Genomic DNA, 18,280 nt, shown 5'->3' with positions numbered 1-18,280 from the left:
GGGGGGGTCGGGGTGGTGTTAGGTGTTGTAAATGAGCGTGAAAACGAAAAGGGAGAAAGAGGAGAGAGCCCGGGGCATCAGACCGGTGCCGATGGTGGTCACACGCGCGCGCGCGCGCGACCACGAGAGCTCCGGGAATTGGAGGGAGGTGGTGAAGGAGAGGAGGAGGGGGTGTGTGTGGGGGGGGCATTTCAATATATGGAAATGACCGGGGGGCTCCTCTCTCTCTCTCTCTCTCTCTTCTCTCTCTCTCTCTCTCTCTCTCTCTCTCTCTCTCTCTCTCAGGCACGCACGCACAACACACACACACACACACACACACCTCTTCATACCTTCATTCCTCTCGTGCTTTTTGTTGCCTTTGTCAGCTCCTCCACCACCTCCACCCCCCAAAGCGGTGCGTAAAGACGCGCGTGTGTTTACTGACATCACATCAAAACGAAATGACATTAAATCAGAAAATCAGAATTAATGCGTTATCGGAAAAAAAAAATTGGGCTTTTTTAAATTCTTATTTGAAAGTCTTTTTTAATATATATTATTATGGATCAGTTTGATCGACCAACACGAGCAAAAACACGTGAAATTTTACAAAGCTGAAATGTGTGTGTGTGTGTGTGTGTGTGTGTGTGTGTGTGTGTGTGTGTGTGTGTGTGTGTTGTGTGTGTGTGTGTGTGTGTGTGTGTGTGTGTGTTGTCGGATTTATATTAAACACGCGCGCGGCAGCGTTTTCGAGCACTTTGTATGTGCAAGTCTGAGTTAGACGCCGTAAACAGTCTGCGGTGTTTCGCAGTTCATGTTGTCTGGTGATAATGTGACGTTAAACGTCTTTTCATGCTGGATTCATCTCAAAACGGAGTTTTATTTTATTTCTTTTTAACAGATATTAAAAAGTTAAAATTATTTTTTTACATTTATATATTTTTGGTTTTCAGCAGAAATAAATTAGATACAAATCTGTTGTCAAACATTTCCTCCGCTTTGTTCAAAACGAATTTTAGGCTCTTGTAGGAAGAAGAGAAACACACAGACTGTTACACACACACACACACACACACACACACACACACACACACACACACACACACACACACACACACACACACCACCACCCTCCTCATCCTCTTCATCAGATTCATCCTAAAAGCTTTAGAACAACAGAAGCGGTCTAGATTCTCTTTCCTCCCTTTAAAACCAACAACGCGCCATTATCACATCTGGGGATGTGCGCGCACGCCGCGGCGCCGGCCCGGTGGTATTAGATGAAATCAGGCGGGATTACACGGCTATAGACCAAATTATCTATACCCCCCCCCCCCCACCCCCCACCCAGCCCCCTTCGCTCCTCTTTCCACCCCCCCCCCCCCCCCCCCCCCCCCCCCTTCTTCTCCTCCTTCTCGCCCTCGTTATGCTTTTCCTCCGCTCCTCTCTTTTGGACGCTTCCAAACTTTGCGCGACACTCCCAAGTTTCTCTCTCTCTCTCTCTCTCTCTCTCTCTTTCTCTTCCTTTCTCTCTTTCTCTCTCTCTCTCTCTCTCTCTCTCTCTCTCTCTCTCTCTCCACAGACGTGTTTACTGCCGCGGTAGTTAATTCTACACTAAACGGCTCGTTATGAAGATAAACGGCGGTGGAGGAGGAACGACAAGACGCACGCGGAGGAGCTGGCCGCGTCTTTCACGCGCTCCGCTGACCTTCGGGCATCTTCTGGGTCAGAGAGCGCGTGCGGCGGTGAAACCAAGTTCCGCACTTTCGCGACTCAAACCGGCGCAACGAAACGAACTGAGAACGTTTTGGAGCTGAAGTGGAACCTTAAAGTACAAAACTTGCGGCTTTTTTTTTTTTAAATGTGGGAAAAAAAAGTGTCGTCCCCTCACCTTGTTGACACTCAGCAGGTGTCCTCGTGGACGCGCGCCGAGGCTGACGCAGGGTGGACAGAATCACCAATCAGGGCCTTTCAGCAGGCAAAGAACAGCGTCAGTCAGAACCGACCCGAGCCGCCGCTCGGCGCTCCACGCGGACTGTGGCGCCCCCTGCTGGCCGCAGCGCGCAAGGCAGGCAGGCAGGCAGGCAGGCAGGCCCGCGGATCACAGGCTGCGGCCGTGGCGCAGGCCGGGGCGCAAGCAAAGCACACAAAAAACGATTTATTATTTTTTTTTTTTTAACGAGCAAATTAAAACCATCGAGGCGTTAACGCGTTTCTTCTTTAACGTGTCGTGATCGCAGGGAGCGCGTCTCAGGGCGGATCGTCTGACGAGGAAACCAAGACGCGCGTGAAAACGTCAATCATTTATCACGAACGTCTTTAAATGTCAAAACGAACCATCCGACCTAAACGTCACAATTTGTACCTTCACGTGCTGATTATTTGTAGAAGTTGTTTTGTTGTTCAGGTCCGACGCCATCAAATCGTTTCACACAGTTTAATAAAAAAAATTCCTCAAAAAAGAAAAATATGACAATTTTAGAGCAAATGTAAGAGTTGGTGAAGTTGTTTTTTTTTTTTGTTTTTTTTTAAAGAACATCGGAAAAATTTGAGCACGAAATTTGTCATTATTATTAGTGTGTGTGTGTGTGTGTGTGTGTGTGTGTGTGTGTGTGTGTGTGTGTGTGTGTGTGTGTGTGTGTGTGTGTGTGTGTGTGTTAATCCGTCACAATAGCAGTGATCATGGTGCGTAAATGAAAGTTATCCAGGAAATGTTGAGCGGCCGCTCAGAGATCAATCACGACGTTCAGGAGGAGAGGAAGAGGAGAAGAAGAGGAGGGCGAGGAGAAGAGGAAGAGGAGGAGAAAATGGGGTAGAAGAGGAGTAAAAGATTATTCGGTACCGGGTCGAACAAATATGACGTGACATTATCTGTTATCAAGGAAATGGTAATAATGACAATATTGTTGTTATTAATAATAAGTCACAAGAAAATCTGGCGCGCTCTCGTGCAAACTCTTGGTGTGTCAAACATGGAGCCCGGGTGCCCAAAGCGGCCGCCACGGAGTCCTGGAAGGTGCAGAAATTTTGATTTATTTTATTTTAAATGTAAGTTTTAAAAGTTAGTTTTTTTAAAACTCTCAGTTTAAATCTTACACACTTGCTGCAGGAATCATTCGTCTTGAGGCGCGACACCGTTTTGTTAACATTAATGTCAAAAAAACACAAAAGAATGAACCGATGATGTTTCTTTTGGATGTTTCACTGTATTTTGGCCGAGGAGGCCTTTAAAAAGGTGATCGTCTTTAGATAGCAGATCTGATGACAGGAACATTCGTCATTTGTCACTTCAGTTTCACACACACACACAAAAAAAAAGATTTGTCGTAAGTCATTGCCCCTGAATAAACAGAAATGAGATTTATTGGTTATTTGACCGATTGGGTTTCGTCTGCCTCCTGCTTTCCACCAAAGAAACTAAAAATTGTGTGAAATGTACATTTAAGCTTTAAATTCAACACTTTAAGACTTTGAATTCAGTGTAAAGATTCACTCTGACATTAAAAAATATATAAAATCGCATCTCCTGCAAATAAATTCACACTGGTTTGATCGTATCTCGTTCTAAAAATCTCTGAATGATCCTGAAGATAAGATAAAATAACCCTTTAATAATCTCACAGACAAATAAATCAGTTTATTTTATACATTAAATATTAAGTTCAGTATTTCCACTTAAAAATGCACTTAAAACAACAAATGTATTTATATTAAAATTTTGTGAACACAACGACTTTCTCGGGGTTTTATTGTGCAGGTCTGTGCCTGTCCAGCAGAGGGCGCTGCTGCTCTATTAAAGTTAAGGAAACTCATGCGTGAACAGACCATGTATTATTCTCCTGTTCAAAATATAATAACACTTTTTATAATCTAATTCGAGACAAAATCACTTGATTTCCGAGTCGTGACACATAAAACCTGATCACTTTTGGTCTCATTGATCCAAGTTTTGTTGTGAAAAATGTCAATGATGGTGGAAATTGTGATTTCTTGTCAAAGAGCATGTCCATTTTTTTAAATCAATACTGTAAAAAGAAACGTGACAAATTGTTTCAACTAAAATCCAAACGGTACAAAATGTTCTGGAGTTATATTTCCGATTCTGATTGATTAGGTTGTTTTTTTTATACCGATATTTCAGCGTTAATCATCACACACACACACACACTTTAACAGCTGCTCATGAGAAAAGTCAGCTGGATCACTAGAAATTCTTAACCTGAGAATCTCAATATGATCAGAGTTCATTACATAATGATATATTGACATTACATAACGTAATAACTGCTCATACTGAGTGATGCATGATCATAATTTGACCCCTTAAAGGTCAAAAGAAACATGTGTTCAGGAGAATTAGTACAACCGTCCCGCAAAAACCAAGTTTTACTTTCTTAATCTTCTTCCACTTCCTGGGTAAAATGGCTCCAGTAGATTCTGACGGTATGAAAGCGGAGAGACGCAGAAAAATGGCATTTGAATAAATATTGTTTTGTTTCTGCAAATGTGTCTGTTAAGTTTGGATTTAATAAAAGAATAAAAGTGAAGCCCGAACTCTTACCTTCAGTCGGCGGCTCCAGGAGAACGAGTGTGTGGTTATGAGTCGCCATAACATTATGACCACCTCAGCTCAGTGCACGGCGTTACTGCGGTGACTGTCAAAATAAAAGTCCCAGGAGAATATGGACTGGGAGTCATGACGGCGCGGGAAACATTGTTCTGATTGTCCCTCTGCAGGAGCACGTGCAGAACAATTAAGTTTACTGCGGTCGTGGCTGCAGCGTTTTCAAAAAGTTCTACCGCGGGAGCCGTTTTCATGTAAACGGACACGCGAAAGAAAAAGAAATTTTCTCAGCTTTCAATAACCGCGGCCTAAAAACATGCAAGGATGCCGGCCCTCGAGCACCGGAGTCGGAAAAAACAAAAAAATGTGCTTCAGATCTTGGAAGTTTGGGATTTTTTTCATTCTTCCGATCGGGACCTGCTGGTCATAATGTTGCGGTCGGTCGGCGTGTGATTCCGTCATTTGGGTTGGCAATAAGTCGACACCACCGCCGTTCGGAAAAAGCCGTGATCGTCCTCCACACAGTCTTTTATTTGTAAATAATAAAAATGAACTCTTGAATATAAAACATACACATCAGTAGAGCCACATCTGTTATACAAACAAGAACTGTTGCAGTGAATACTTCGTCTTTCTTTCTAGAATCTGTGGTTTTGGGAAGTGGGGGGAGCCATGGGCTGTAAACAATCAGTATTCCTGGAGTAATACTGACAAAGGAAAGGGCAGTCGGCCATACCGCCATGGGGGGAGGGGGGGGGGGAGGGGAGGGGAGGAAGGGGGGGAGGGGGGGCTTCAACGAAAACATCTGCAAAATATGTCTGCGAAACCAGATTTCTCGTCGGCTTTAGAGTCCAGTCCAAACCAAACCAATAGTAACCAACAGAGGGGGGGGTGGTGGGGGGGGTGTTGAAAGGAGAAAAACAAAACTGCTCCGATTGGTTCTGCTTCATTTTCTGCAACCGGGAAGGAAGAAAACAACAAAAATGCCTGCTAGCGCCCCCTCCTGGCTCGCTGCCGCTCAGCGGCTCGAGCGCCGGTCGCGGGATTAGGAATGTCTGCTAAGTTTGTTCATAACTGAAGCTGAAGCCGCTCGTCCTGATTTGTATGTACAAGGTGTGTGCGTGTGCGTGTATGTGTGTGTGCGTGGGTGTGTGTGTGTGTGTGTGTGTGTGTGGCGACGGGTGTTCAGTCAGATACACTCTGTTTTATATTCAATATATCTATATCTTTATAATTTCTGTCAAACTCATAACGATACTTCATATACATTTAGCTGTTATACACACATTCTCTATCTGTCACTAGCCCCGACTGTCGTAAACTACAGTTCAGACGTCTACATCCTGGGATTACGCCGGGGGGAGGGGGGGTGTGGGGGGGGGGAGAGGGGGGGGGGGGGGGGGGGGAGCTCAGTACTACAGAACAGCACTGTGGTTCTGAAGGTTCGAAGAACAAAATGCAAGGAAGGACCACTTCTTCCTCTATTTTTTTTTTTTTTGGGGGGAGGGGGGGGACACTTCCTAATGTGGATATTTAGACCCAGAGCGGTAGGCGTGGCCTGGGCGGAGTTGACCCCCCCCTCCCCCCTCCTCCCTCCTCTCCTGCTATTGGTCCGCTCCGGCCAGGGGGCGGAGGATGGCTTGGCTTTTCTTGGTTTGTATTCATATTCAGTACGAGCAAACTGTACAAGAACATGCAACATACAAGCTGGCCTAAAAGTATGTGGAACTAACACACATAAGTCTAGACTTTTGTTTTCTTTTTTCTTTTTTTTGTTTGTTTGTTTTTTGTTTTGTTTTTCAGAATCGTTCCTTAAATTTGTCTTTCGAGTTTACAAAAAAAAAAAAAAAAAAAAGTAGAGGAAAGGGAACGGAAAAAAAAAGAAAAGGAAACGGAACAAAAAGAAAGAAAGAAACATGCATGCAGCTGGGAGTTTTGGGGTTTAGGGGTTGGGGGGGTCTGGGGGGGGGGTAGGGGTAAGGGTAAACCCCCGAGTCATGCTGCTCCCTCCTACAAGGGGAAGTTTTTTTTGGGGGGGGGTTCTTCGCTCGATACCCAAACGCACACAGAGGGAGTCTGCACCTGAAGGTACCGTTCTGAAATCTGAGCGAAGCTAAAACTCAAAAACGACATGATCCCCAACAAAGACTTAAGGTAAAAGTGTGTCGATCGTTGATTTGGCCTCTGATTTGTTTCTTCCCTGCTTGTTCGGACACAGAAAAGATTTCAAACTCTTCTTGTGCTTCCCTTTTTCACGCCGAGGTGAACAATGTGCACGTGCTGCTGCCCTCTCCCGCCGACCTCGAGGTAAACCTCCTGACCCGACGCTCGCGCCGCCGCCGCATCCTCGCCCTCGCCCTGCTCTGATTGGCTGCTCGGGAAGCGGGCGGGGGGGGGGGGGGTGACGGACGGGAAACCTGCCGCAAGCTCAGAGGAGAACACAAAGAAAGCGAAGCGGTGAAAACAAAACGGCGTCAGGAGGAGGAAGAGGGGAAGGTGTGAGACGTGATTGTCGGACTCCAGCTAAGCTCTGATTGGCTAGTTCTGTCTCTCCCTCTCTCTCTCACTCTCTCTCTCTCTCTCGCTCCCTGTCTCTCCGTCTGGCTTCTCATTGGCTGACCGAGGGCCCCTGGGCGTCGTCCTCTGGGCGTGCTTCGCGCCCTCTGCTCGGTTGTGGTCCAGTCGCTGTGGTCCATTGAGGGGTGGAGGGTGGAGGGTGGAGGGTGGGGGTGGTGGGGGGGATTGGGATGGGGGGGGGGGAGTGGGCGGTTGCCGTCGGGTCACTAGGACCGAACGCCCGGCGGCGGTCCTGAGCTGTCCAGCGACGTCTGAGACGCCAACCGCGTGAGCGGCGCTAACGTAGGGTCCACCAGTGAGGAAGGCGGAAACAGTTTGTACCAGCCAATCACGGTGCTGGAGAGGTCCAGCTCCTCCAATAAGATCTGTGCTACACCCATGAAACATTTATGGTCCAATCGTCCATAATCGCCCCACACTATCACCTGCAGGACAGAAAAGCGTGGCGTTAGTGGGACAAGATGAGCTCAGACCGGCTTTTATTAGTGTGTGTGTGTGTGTGTGTGTGTGTGTGTGTGTGTGTGTGTGTGTGTGTGTGTGTGGGGGGGGGGGGTTATATGTATTCACTTTATATATATGTACGTATGTATTTCACCTTTGAGCAAAAACTACTGACCGGAATTGCATGAAATCTTCAGGGATGGTGTTTCATCATCAAAGGTGACCAATCGATTAGATTTTGGTGACGAACAGTTAAAACTTCTTGAGACTAAATCCCCAAAAAGACTGTGAAAAACAATCTCGCGGGGGAGATCAAAGGAGATCGGCGCTTTGTCGTGCGCATTATAGTAGATTTCACACAGTTTCGCTCTTGCTGAGGAACTTTTAGGCAATGGCAAGAGTTCCCTGAGACGCTTCGTGGATACGGGCACGTATGTTGATTATTTTATCAAAAGCAAAAAAAAATATTTTCAATCATCGTCTGAAGCACCAACCATTCAGTGGATGGTGGTGGTGGGGGTCATTACCTGAAGCACCTTGCCCTGCGGACTCTCGTCAAAGAGCAGGTGCTGCTGGTAGAGCGGCTCCAGGGTCTTGCGTGCAATCTTGGTTTTCTTTTTGGCTTTACATGTTCCGTTATCCAGCAGGTACACCTTCACGTAGGGAGCTGGGGATGGAGACGGACGAGACAAAACCGGGAGTAAAGAGCCTGGGGGGGGGTCTGGGTGCTGGTCTGAACACGACCGGGTCGGACCGAGCGTTACCTGGGAGGGATTTGGAGCCTGGTTTGGGGGTAAGGCCTCGTGCCCTGATCACCTCCACCTCCAGCTGGCCTTTCTTATCCATCAGACCGATCTGAACGTCACCTGCGAGGTACCAGAGGACAAAACGGAGTGTGCAAAGAGAAAACTTGGTACAACTATAATAAAGCACTGAGAAGACTGCCAGAAGGTTCGAGCTCCAGCAAATAAAAACCTTCTGTTTTGCTTCCGTTTCACATTTGTTCCACAGAACTGCAAATCAAGGTCATGACGTATAGAGAAAAAAAAACTACACCGTCAATCTGAAGTCCTACGAAATTACGCCTCATTGGCGATTCAAAATGTTTGATACTTTTGATGGACCTTAAACATGAAAGTCTTTCAACTAGAGCTGCATTTCAGCCAGAAGGTACATCCTTTGATGGCTGCGAGAACTTTGGCTACGTTATTGCAGCGTATCCATCATTAGGTAGTACTGGTCCTCTTGTATCTTCGAATGAACTTCATAAAAAAAACAACAACATGTGTATGGAACGATCTGTGGACTCACCCATGGCAGGCGTCGCCAGCGTTTGCCGGCCAACCAGCTGCCCGGGACCGAGACCGTCCAGGAAGTCGCTGAACTGACTGTCGGCACCCAACCGCATCCCTGAGAAGATCAAACTGACACAACCAACCAAATCACTCGCTGTATTCTGCACAACGTGCCGTCACTTCTTCTTCGGGTTTGTTCTGCAGTTCTGTTGTTCTGAACGGACCGCAGGACCTCACTTCCTAGAGCCTGACAAGTTGTTTGTTTCCTTGTGGACTGATTTCTTACACTTCTGATGGTTTTAGGGTTCGGCTTATATACACATTACATTTTCTCTTGCTAGTGAAACAACATCATTCCCCTGAGGCAGCTGATCCAGTGGGCCCCAGGTTGTAGTATGGAGCGCGATAAGACAAGGGGTGTTGGAGGCCTTGCAGGGTGTCGGCAGTACGTACTTCCCCTCAGAGCTGTAGCTGTTCATGCTGCCGTCGGTGGACTCTCTGCTGGCCTGCCGGTTCATGGCCGACCCCCCCCGCGGATACTCGACCGCCATTCCCGTCTCCACGCTCCTCTGGATGCTGCTGCTGGCCCCCTTGGACGCCTTCTTACCTGCCGATGCTTCTGTGCAAAACACAGAGAGGCTGAGGTGAGCGGCTGGAAGGTGCCAGGCGTCCCTTCGCCTCCCCAGGAATCCGAATGGCCTCGTTATTTCAATAGATGGATAGAAGATACTCTATTCAATGTACGTATGGCAAAAGACTGAAATGCGATCAATTATGGTCACTCTGTGAACGATGTGGTTTTTAAAGTCACTAAAGCGACGTCAAGCTGCACAAAGAAGATCAAACCAGACGGCAAGTAAGCAAAAGGAAATGCATCGTCAGTCGGTAAGTGGCCACTGTCCTGAAGTCCGACGTTCAAAATACAAGCGTCACTGAGAAGTTATGTAAAGTGATGAAAAATATCAAAGAAAACAAAAAACCTCTAAAGCACAAAGACAAATCATCTACAAAGGAGTTTGCTTGTATAATAAAGTCGTTATCCGGATATCGTGAAATTAGCAGAGATGTGAAGCTAAAACGTGGGAGAGCTGGGGAAAAAGAACCAAAAAAAACAGCTTAATCGTAAAGGAAAGGTTCAGCTCGTTTAAAAAAAAAAAAACCTGCTGCTTGTTGGTGTCAATATAGAATTTCATCCAAGATAAGAAGGAAGCTACGCCTCCAGAGAAAGAACGACCAAACTACTGACATTGACTCTGGATGGGTTGGAGCAGGTTTCCGTCAGAACTGAACCGGCCTTCATGGTGAAAGAGGAGGGTGGAGTAAGGAAGCCAGAGACAGAGTTCGGGAAGTGCTTTTCTAACCACACCTACTCCTCCGCTCTCCCTGGAGTTTGTCCTTCCTGTCCCGTCTACATTTGATCTGTTTGTGCGATTGAAGACATCGTGACGATCTGCCTGCATGCTTGTGTGAGCCGTCGGTTCCTCAACTGTCTCCTCAAGTGTCTGGACTACCTGCCTTTTGCTTTACCTTTCTGTCTGTCCGCCGCCTTACCCGCCGCCTCTGAAATAACACACACATATACACACATATAACAACATCAAAGCCAATACACAACAACAACAGCAGCAACGACAACATCACACTGGATACACTGGGTTTAAAATGACTCCTTCACTTCACAGTCTTTACTCTTCAGGTAAGAGACGAATCTGTGGGGGGAATGTTTAGATTCTAGTCATGTTTTTTAAATGCAAAGAGGGAAATTCTTGTTTTAGCATCTCTACCTCGTTTGGAACAGATCGCTGCCGTCATGAGACCACGAAATACTGAAACATGACATTTCAGCAATCTCTTAAACGCAGTCCAACTGTTCAAAAGGGCGTTCCACAAGGTTCTTCACTAGAACCACTTCTCTTCTCTACTTTTTAGTCATGATTCACCTCAGCTCTGCCCTTTACGTTCATTTATATTTCTAAATCCGATTTGACTTTGATGCGAACTTTCGTTGAACAAGAAGAAATGCCGTTACGTGCTTTTTGTTTAATAATGGAGAAAATACTGGCTCTTAAAAGAAAAATTACAAATTGAAATAACTTTTTAGTTCAGAAAAATCCTTCTCTCCTCGTCTTTAAGCCTGAAGTTGGTGCTACAGGGCTAATTAGCATGCTAACAGGACTCAGTGGCTCATGTCGCTCAGCCCATGGCGAGTCGCTCTCCAACCCTACGTAGCATTAGTTACACACAAACTAATCCCATTCTAATCGATAACGACTACGATGATTATTTAGAGTAATTATGCTAACGATGACTCTACGACTGGATTGTTGAGAAGCCGACCGGGGTGGTAGCGATTCAGTTTTGGCGACGAGGCGTCACCGTCGACCGAAAGACGGGAGGTTTCAGAACCAGCGGGAGCGACAGGAAGCGGGTCAGAGTCGTCAGGCTGGTCCGACCTGTCTGGCTGAGCTGCGAGGTGCTACGGCTCCGTCTGGACGGCAGGATGGCCACGACGCGCTGGCTCAGGCTGGAGCGCCGCTTCTTGATGCCGCTGCCCAGGCTGCCGAGCGCCGTGTCCGACTGGCTGCCGTCGGCGTGCTCCATGCCGTAGATCTCGCCGCTCACGCTGGTGCTCTTCATGATGTGGCGGCCCGACGCTCGCATGGCGCGGCTGCTCCACAACACAAGAAACAACTGAGGCTCAGACGAGGCACCACAGTGCGAAAAGGGGGTTTCCTGCTCGAGGACACGGGGAGCGTCGCCCCGACGACGTCCCCAGACCAAAAAAGACAAAGAGAAATGCTTTGATTTCAAATATGACGCCAACAATAGCATGCTAACTGCATACTAGAAGTGGCTACAATTACTTAAATCACTAGAATTATATTAAATTAGGAGCTAAACAGCAGCAGAAAATGGAAATGAGCAAAAATGGCAAAAACAACTCCGACAAAGAATAAAAATTGTCGACAAACTCGATCAGGTAAAACTGCTAAAAACAGGTAAAGGAGAAAATGTCAGTATTTCCTCATTTTAGTTAAACATTTGGTAAAATATGAAAGTGAAACCTGAACTATCCAGAAATGAGGAAAAACCTCAAAAACTATCAAAATGGTTAAAAATAATTACACTAGCTCAACAATTTAAAAACAGATAAGAGTGCTCAAAATGTCTACAATGAAACACAAAATGAGGTAAAAGTGTTTGAAGTAATATCTACTGTTAACAATTGCTTTTATAACACTTTTTAAATTCAGCCGGGTTTTTTTCAGTGCAAGTCTAATTATAAAACCTGGTTTTCAGCTCCAGACGGATTTTATTTGAATGGAATGTAAAATAATGTAATATGTGAAGTATAATGTAATATATTGTGATGAGATGTAATATAATGTAAAATACTGTGACGTGGTATAATGTTATGTAATATAATGTAAAATACTGTGACGTGGTATAATGTTATGTAATGTAATGTAAAATACTGTGACGCGATATAATGTTACGTAATATAATGTAAAATACTGTGATGCGATATAATGTTACGTAATATAATGTAAAATACTGTGACGTGACGTGTTGCGATGCGATGTGTGTGCACCTGAAGCGTCCCCGGGGTCTCTCCGACTGGATGGACATGTAGCTGGTGCTACTGATGCGAGAGGCACTGCTGGTTCGAGAGATGGCTGACACGTCGCTGACATCACTGTCCGAGGACTTGTGGGAAACGTTTTCGCTGCTCCGCCTCTGGTCCTTGTAGAGCTGCAAGGGACACACAGTCACACGGCGGGCAGTCGGTACAGGAAGACGAGAGCGACCGGAGAGATTCAGGCAAAGATCGTAACACCCGAGGAAGTGGAAAACTGAAAGTACAAAATAGGTTTTGTGACCCAAAAAGTCAGAATGGTCGTGAGGCTGCTTTTTACGGCTCAGATTCGCCCTGAAAAATCAATGGGACCCGGAAATGTTGAGTGACTGGAGGTCAGTGAACGGAGCGCTCTTCACCATCGCCGTTGAGGGTACCATTGAGGGTACCGTTGAGGGTACCGTTGAGGGCACCGTTGAGGGCACCGTTGAGGGTACCGTTGAGGGTACCATCGCCGTACCCTCACCGTGACTCCGTTCTCCTGGTGAGCTGGGCCCGAAAGGGAATTTCCCGGCTGTGGAAGTTGCGTCTCACCTCTCGTTTGTTCTTGAGGGCTCGGTCCAGGTCCTGCTGGCTGGAGGTGGCGGCTGACACGCGGTTGGAATGAACCCTCATCTGGAGCTGCCGGACTCGCTCCTCTGCTACTAGGGCTGCACGGAACAACACAGCAAAACTCAATCAAGTTGGGTAGGAGCAGGTCTGAGAAACACCGGAGGGTCATGAAAAAAAAAAAGACTCTTGGCGGAATTACCAATAAGTATCAGGTCTCGAGTCAATTTTTTTGAGATCCTGAAGTGACGTACGAACACTTGAATGCTTCACGTTGTAAATGACTCAGGATGCATGGTGACTCTAGATCGGACAATGACGGTGGCGAGCTTCTTTTCCCCATAAACGCCTGAATATCCTACGACGTAGACGTGTTTTCCCGTCGGCCCGATCAGAACGTCGGGCGCAGGCATGACGAACACGGCGACCCCCCCCCGGCTTCTCACCTTGTTCTGCGGAGTTGCTCTTGGGGGGAAGCTGAGGAAGCTGCCTCCCTCTGCGGGCCGACGACGACGTCACCGAGGAGGACAGAGACGCGCCACTCTGGAGGTGGGCCCTAAGAAAGGAGAGGAAACCGACAGAGGGGAGGGAGCGGAGACCATGAGTCCAAGCCGAGGCGTAGAGAAGAAAAAAAAAGGAGCGAACACGAGGGTAAAGTCAGCTTTTCCAATCTCACCCCCCATTTGCACAGTACGGTCACAACAGTTGAACGACAAGAGTGGCAGAATGCGGCAGTGAGGTGGAAACAACAGAGGAGCGGCATCGTCGTTGGCGATGTCAAATTCACTGGGTGGAGCGGAGTGGTCGGAGGGGGGCTGAGAGTGAGGGACCCCGTCGCCGGGGTAGAACAGCAAATCAAAGGTTCACGCGGTGGAACAGCACACACAAGGTGAAAGGCGACAAGCACAGATTCCGCCGAGTCAGCAGACGGACCATTCATTCTCACAGGTCGACGACACGAGCAGCTGGCGTTCACGAAAACTCCGGCTGAACGTTGAGGTTTCACTTCACGCCACGTCTACCAACATTTGTCTTGAGCAGGAAACGTTAGAATTTTTTATTTTTTTTTAAAGACATTGAAAAATACAAATAGGAAAAATCGTGAAAAATAAATGTTTGCACTTTTTAGCATTAGCCAAAAATGCTCCTAAAACAAAAAAATACTAAACAGATTTAAGGGTTGAATCTCATCAAAGGTGCCGTTTGAGTCATTGAACTTTTATTATTTTTTTATTTTTTTTACTATTAAAAATAAATTCTCAAACAAATTAGTATATTTTGTTTATGAGCCATTTTTTTTAAACAATTAGCAACATTGCTAATGCTAAACATTGCAACTTTTTAAATTATTATTATCATTATTAGTTTGATTTATTTAGCTTTGCTATATTTATTAGCAAAAATGCTACCAAAAAAGTTACATTAACAGTATACCTGGTTCAAGGGTGAGTTATAATACATACTTTAACCTGATATAGCATTATATTTAAGTGTTTTTTTGTGGGGGTTTTACAATTAGCAAAATGCTAAATGCTAAAAAACCCAACATGAAACAAGTGGGTGAATCTGGTTTAAGGTTGGGTTATGGTTTGTCCCTTTTGCTTTGTATTTCACAAATGAGCCTCGTCTCAAGTGAAGTGTTCAAAGTCGACTGTGCGCTCAAAATAATCACAACTGTAGTGTGACTTACCGAAAAAGATCCACGACGAACTGAGGCTAACAAACAACTGGGCAATGATAAGTGTGCAGAGACTCTTATACGACAAAGAAAGGGATGGCATTCTGCTGCACACACACACACGCACACGCACACGCACACGCACACCAGTACCATACAAACCCAGCAGCAGCATGCAGGAGTAAGAAGGGTTGAAAATGTTGGATTCAAGGAAAAAAGGAAGAAAACGAGAAAAAAAGAAGCAGAGAGCATTTAGAAAAAAAAGAAATAAATGCAAACAATTCAACTAAATTAGAGTGAAAAGCTTGAACTGAAGTCACAATTTTCAACCAACGCAGTATGTTAGCATGTCAACCGTGGCCACGCCCGGTCTTGTCGTGCATTTCTAAAAATCAGAAGGAGCCCCGAAAGCACCATGAGGCTGGTGCCAAATTACCAGAACATCAAAGGTCTCAAAGGCAAAGACGCGAAAGTTTGACAGAGCGAAAGTTATCCGACGACTGTAGAGAACCAACAAAACACGAATCACGATTGATAAACTGCATGATGGAAAGAGAATCGCACATGTTCTTGATCGTCAAACACTTTGTGATTGTAACAATTCAAGCTATGCTAAAGAAATTGGCTGGCGCTAGGCAAGCTCCCTGTTCACTGCTAATTTGGGTCTGCCAGAGAAACCACGACACAAGATAAAGGAAAGGGGGGAACAAAAATGGACACACAAAATATTACTGTCAACTTTATATTAACAGTAACGTCTGTTTCTGGACTCAAGAATCTGCCAGAGTCTATAGACCAAATACCAAAATTCCCATCTTCCTAATTTTATATCAAAAAACAATTAGATGAAAACACAATGATCAGAATTTTGAATTTGCTTCCCATGTTTATGATCCCTCGTTTCAGCTTGGTCTCTATTATCACGGCAGGGCAGCAGATCTTTATGCATTTATAGGGTCTCAACATTGCTCAACCTACGTCCCAGTACGCAAACTAGCATGAAACCTCCTGATTGGAGAGTACGGCTCAGTACGAACTGAGAATAGAGGAAAGAAAGAAAGAGAAACGCAGTTCCTCCGGCCAGGTCTCGTGGAGGAATGTCGCGAGGTGGAGCAGCTGGGCAGGACGGTGCTCTGACATGTGCTGAACCTCCCCAGTACATGTCTTACCTGCCGCTGCCAAAGAGCTCCCTGCCAAGAGTCTGACACTCGGGGGTCTCCAGGGTCCGAGGCTGCCTGCACGACGTCCCGATGAGCCGTACATAACAGAGCCAAAAGAAGACGGATGGGTGGAGTCAATGGGTGATTGAATGGAGGGCATGAACGGACAGGTGGATGGATGGATGGGCGGCATCAATGAATGGACAGATGGATGGGTGTTATCGGTGGTTGGATGGCTTGAATACATAAGTAGACTCACTGGAGGGATAAACAAATGAATGGGTGGAATCAATGGATGAATGGGAAGAATCAATGAGCGGGTCGATGGATGGAATCAATGAATGGATGATTCACGAATGCGAGCCGACTGTCATCGGCCTTATAGCTTTATGACGTGATGAACAGTAAACATGAAGCATCCACATCCTTCATTCATGAAAATGACAACAATGACGGTACGACAATGAATCCACTAGTCCTCCACAAAGACCTCCCAGAGACTTTACGGGAGAAAAGCGAACACACAGAAAAGCTGCAGGTATAAATTGGGAGGGAAAAAAAATTAAAAAGGCAAATCCGGGAAGCGACACGGGGGCAAGACGTCACAGGGTAGCGACTACAAACTACCTCCGGAGCACGAAGCCGCCGCGGGAGATCAGGGCGGAGGGATGTAGAGTGTGCACAAACTGCTGCTACAGCTTCAACTTACAAAACCAGGAGGAACACCACCCACAGACTGAAAGCCAGAGAAGAGACGCTTCGCATGATGCGAGTGACCGTTCAGACAAAGGAGAACAAGCCAGACGTGTTGGACTTTCCCTGAAAAGTTGGAGCATTGTGTTAAATATTAAGCGACACAAAACGTAACACGACATTGAACTGGTTAACTATATTGTATATATATTCAATCACACATATTTTATGGCACGTATTGCTGTTTGGTAAGCCATTGTTGTAGATTTCTGAAGGGACACCTTCTTCCAGAAAGCTTGGCTTGATTTCATGATGTATAGCAGTGTTTTTCAACCAGTGCACCGTGGTACACTGGTGTTCCGCGAGATCTAGTCAGGTGTGCCGTGGGAAATGATCCAATTTCACATTTTTTTTCTAAAAAAAATGTGCTCTCAGAGCAGCTGTCAGCTGTGAGAGCAGTGTGTTGAAGAGTCATCATGTATAAATACTCTTCGCCAATAAATGGCAGCACAGAACTTTGCCGGTGAAATGTAAAGTGACAGACGTCAGTGTGGTTAATCTCCACCTCCTGCTACCATCTTGTATCAAAGTACTGTGTCAGTGACAGTGATGGACAAGTTTTTGAAAAGGAAGAATGTGAACCAGGATCTCAGCTCTTCATCCATCAGGTCCAGGTTTCACACTCAGGGAGGCACAATTTAAAAAAGACATTGGGAAATACTTTTTTTCTGTATTTATTTGATTCCTGTTGATAAAACTTTGATGAGAATGACTTTATATTGTCAATATAGGCTACAGAGTTTCAAATTTTAACATTTTCGGGTGGTGGTGTGCCTCCAGATTTTTCCAAAGGAAAAAGTGTGCCTCGGCTCAAAAAAGGTTGAAAAACACTGATGTATAGAATTGATCCAATCTGGACTCTTCAGCATTGAGAATTAGTGGAAAAAGCTGGTCAGTAGCAACCAATAATGTAACTGTCAATAGTTGCCAACACACCTTTTGTTCTTTTCAGTCATCTTATGGCCTTTTCAAACATTTCTTAAGATTGCTGTGGCCAACAGTGGAAAAATATGGGGAAATTATTTAAAATCTCGATTTTAACATTTAATGTTGAGGTGAATTTAGAATCTAAATGTTTTATTTTTTTTCCACTAAGAGTGACTCTTCCTATCGTTCACCTATTAGGGGTTGAAACCTGAAATCCAACTCACCATAATACTCCGACCAGGAGATCAGTGACGCTGCAGTAAAAGCTATTTGCACAAGAGGTAGTGTCGCACTCTTGCCTTAAGTGATGAATACATAAATGTGTACAATGTTTTACTCTACCTGTATTTTATACTAAAACAAAGAGACTACTTTGGCATTTTACGAGGACACTTTATGACTTCTATAACTTCAAATTAAAATGAGTTTTATTCCTCCAGGCTAAATGACTTGCAGACCACTGCATTGTGTCGTTTCGCCGTTAACACAACGTTCCAACTTGGGGAAACAAATATTCACTCCCATCGTGTTCAGCCCGTCTGTCAGCGGACAGGAATCAATAACGAGAAAAGGTGAGAAGAGCAGCTTGTGATTGTATCTTGTAGTTGATCGAATGAAAAGATCACTGCGCCGAAATGTGGTTTCTCGAAACGTCGCCAATGCAGGTTGTTGGCGTAGCTTTTTATACAGACTTGAGAAGCACGTTTCCCAAAAAAT

At 45.6% G+C, this 18,280-nt stretch overlaps 1 protein-coding gene across 3 annotated transcripts in view; it reads right to left on the bottom strand.

Annotated features, from left to right (window-relative positions):
- Nucleotides 1-7,329: 7,329 nt before the first annotated feature.
- The window catches only part of rims1a (regulating synaptic membrane exocytosis 1a), a gene marked incomplete at both ends in the record, with an annotated part of 67,443 nt that continues 56,492 nt past the window's right edge, over nucleotides 7,330-18,280 (bottom strand). Inside the window, 11 exons of one of the 3 annotated variants that reach the window (XM_080507484.1) lie at nucleotides 7,330-7,548; nucleotides 8,092-8,231; nucleotides 8,329-8,430; nucleotides 8,876-8,988; nucleotides 9,313-9,478; nucleotides 10,387-10,419; nucleotides 11,313-11,527; nucleotides 12,452-12,612; nucleotides 13,031-13,146; nucleotides 13,492-13,601; nucleotides 15,893-15,958. In XM_080507484.1, the coding sequence (XP_080363610.1) occupies nucleotides 7,330-7,548; nucleotides 8,092-8,231; nucleotides 8,329-8,430; nucleotides 8,876-8,988; nucleotides 9,313-9,478; nucleotides 10,387-10,419; nucleotides 11,313-11,527; nucleotides 12,452-12,612; nucleotides 13,031-13,146; nucleotides 13,492-13,601; nucleotides 15,893-15,958 (1,441 nt within the window). Of the gene's footprint in view, nucleotides 7,549-8,091; nucleotides 8,232-8,328; nucleotides 8,431-8,875; nucleotides 8,989-9,312; nucleotides 9,479-10,386; nucleotides 10,420-11,312; nucleotides 11,528-12,451; nucleotides 12,613-13,030; nucleotides 13,147-13,491; nucleotides 13,602-15,892; nucleotides 15,959-18,280 lie in introns of those variants that run through there. The other 2 variants (XM_080507485.1, XM_080507486.1) reach the window with 2 other exon arrangements.

Source organism: Blennius ocellaris (assembly GCF_963422515.1).
Source record: "Blennius ocellaris genome assembly, chromosome: 13".
NCBI lineage: Eukaryota > Metazoa > Chordata > Actinopteri > Blenniiformes > Blenniidae > Blennius > Blennius ocellaris.
The sequence above is the reverse complement of the archived record's forward strand: the minus strand, read 5'-3'. Positions and strand labels throughout refer to the sequence as shown.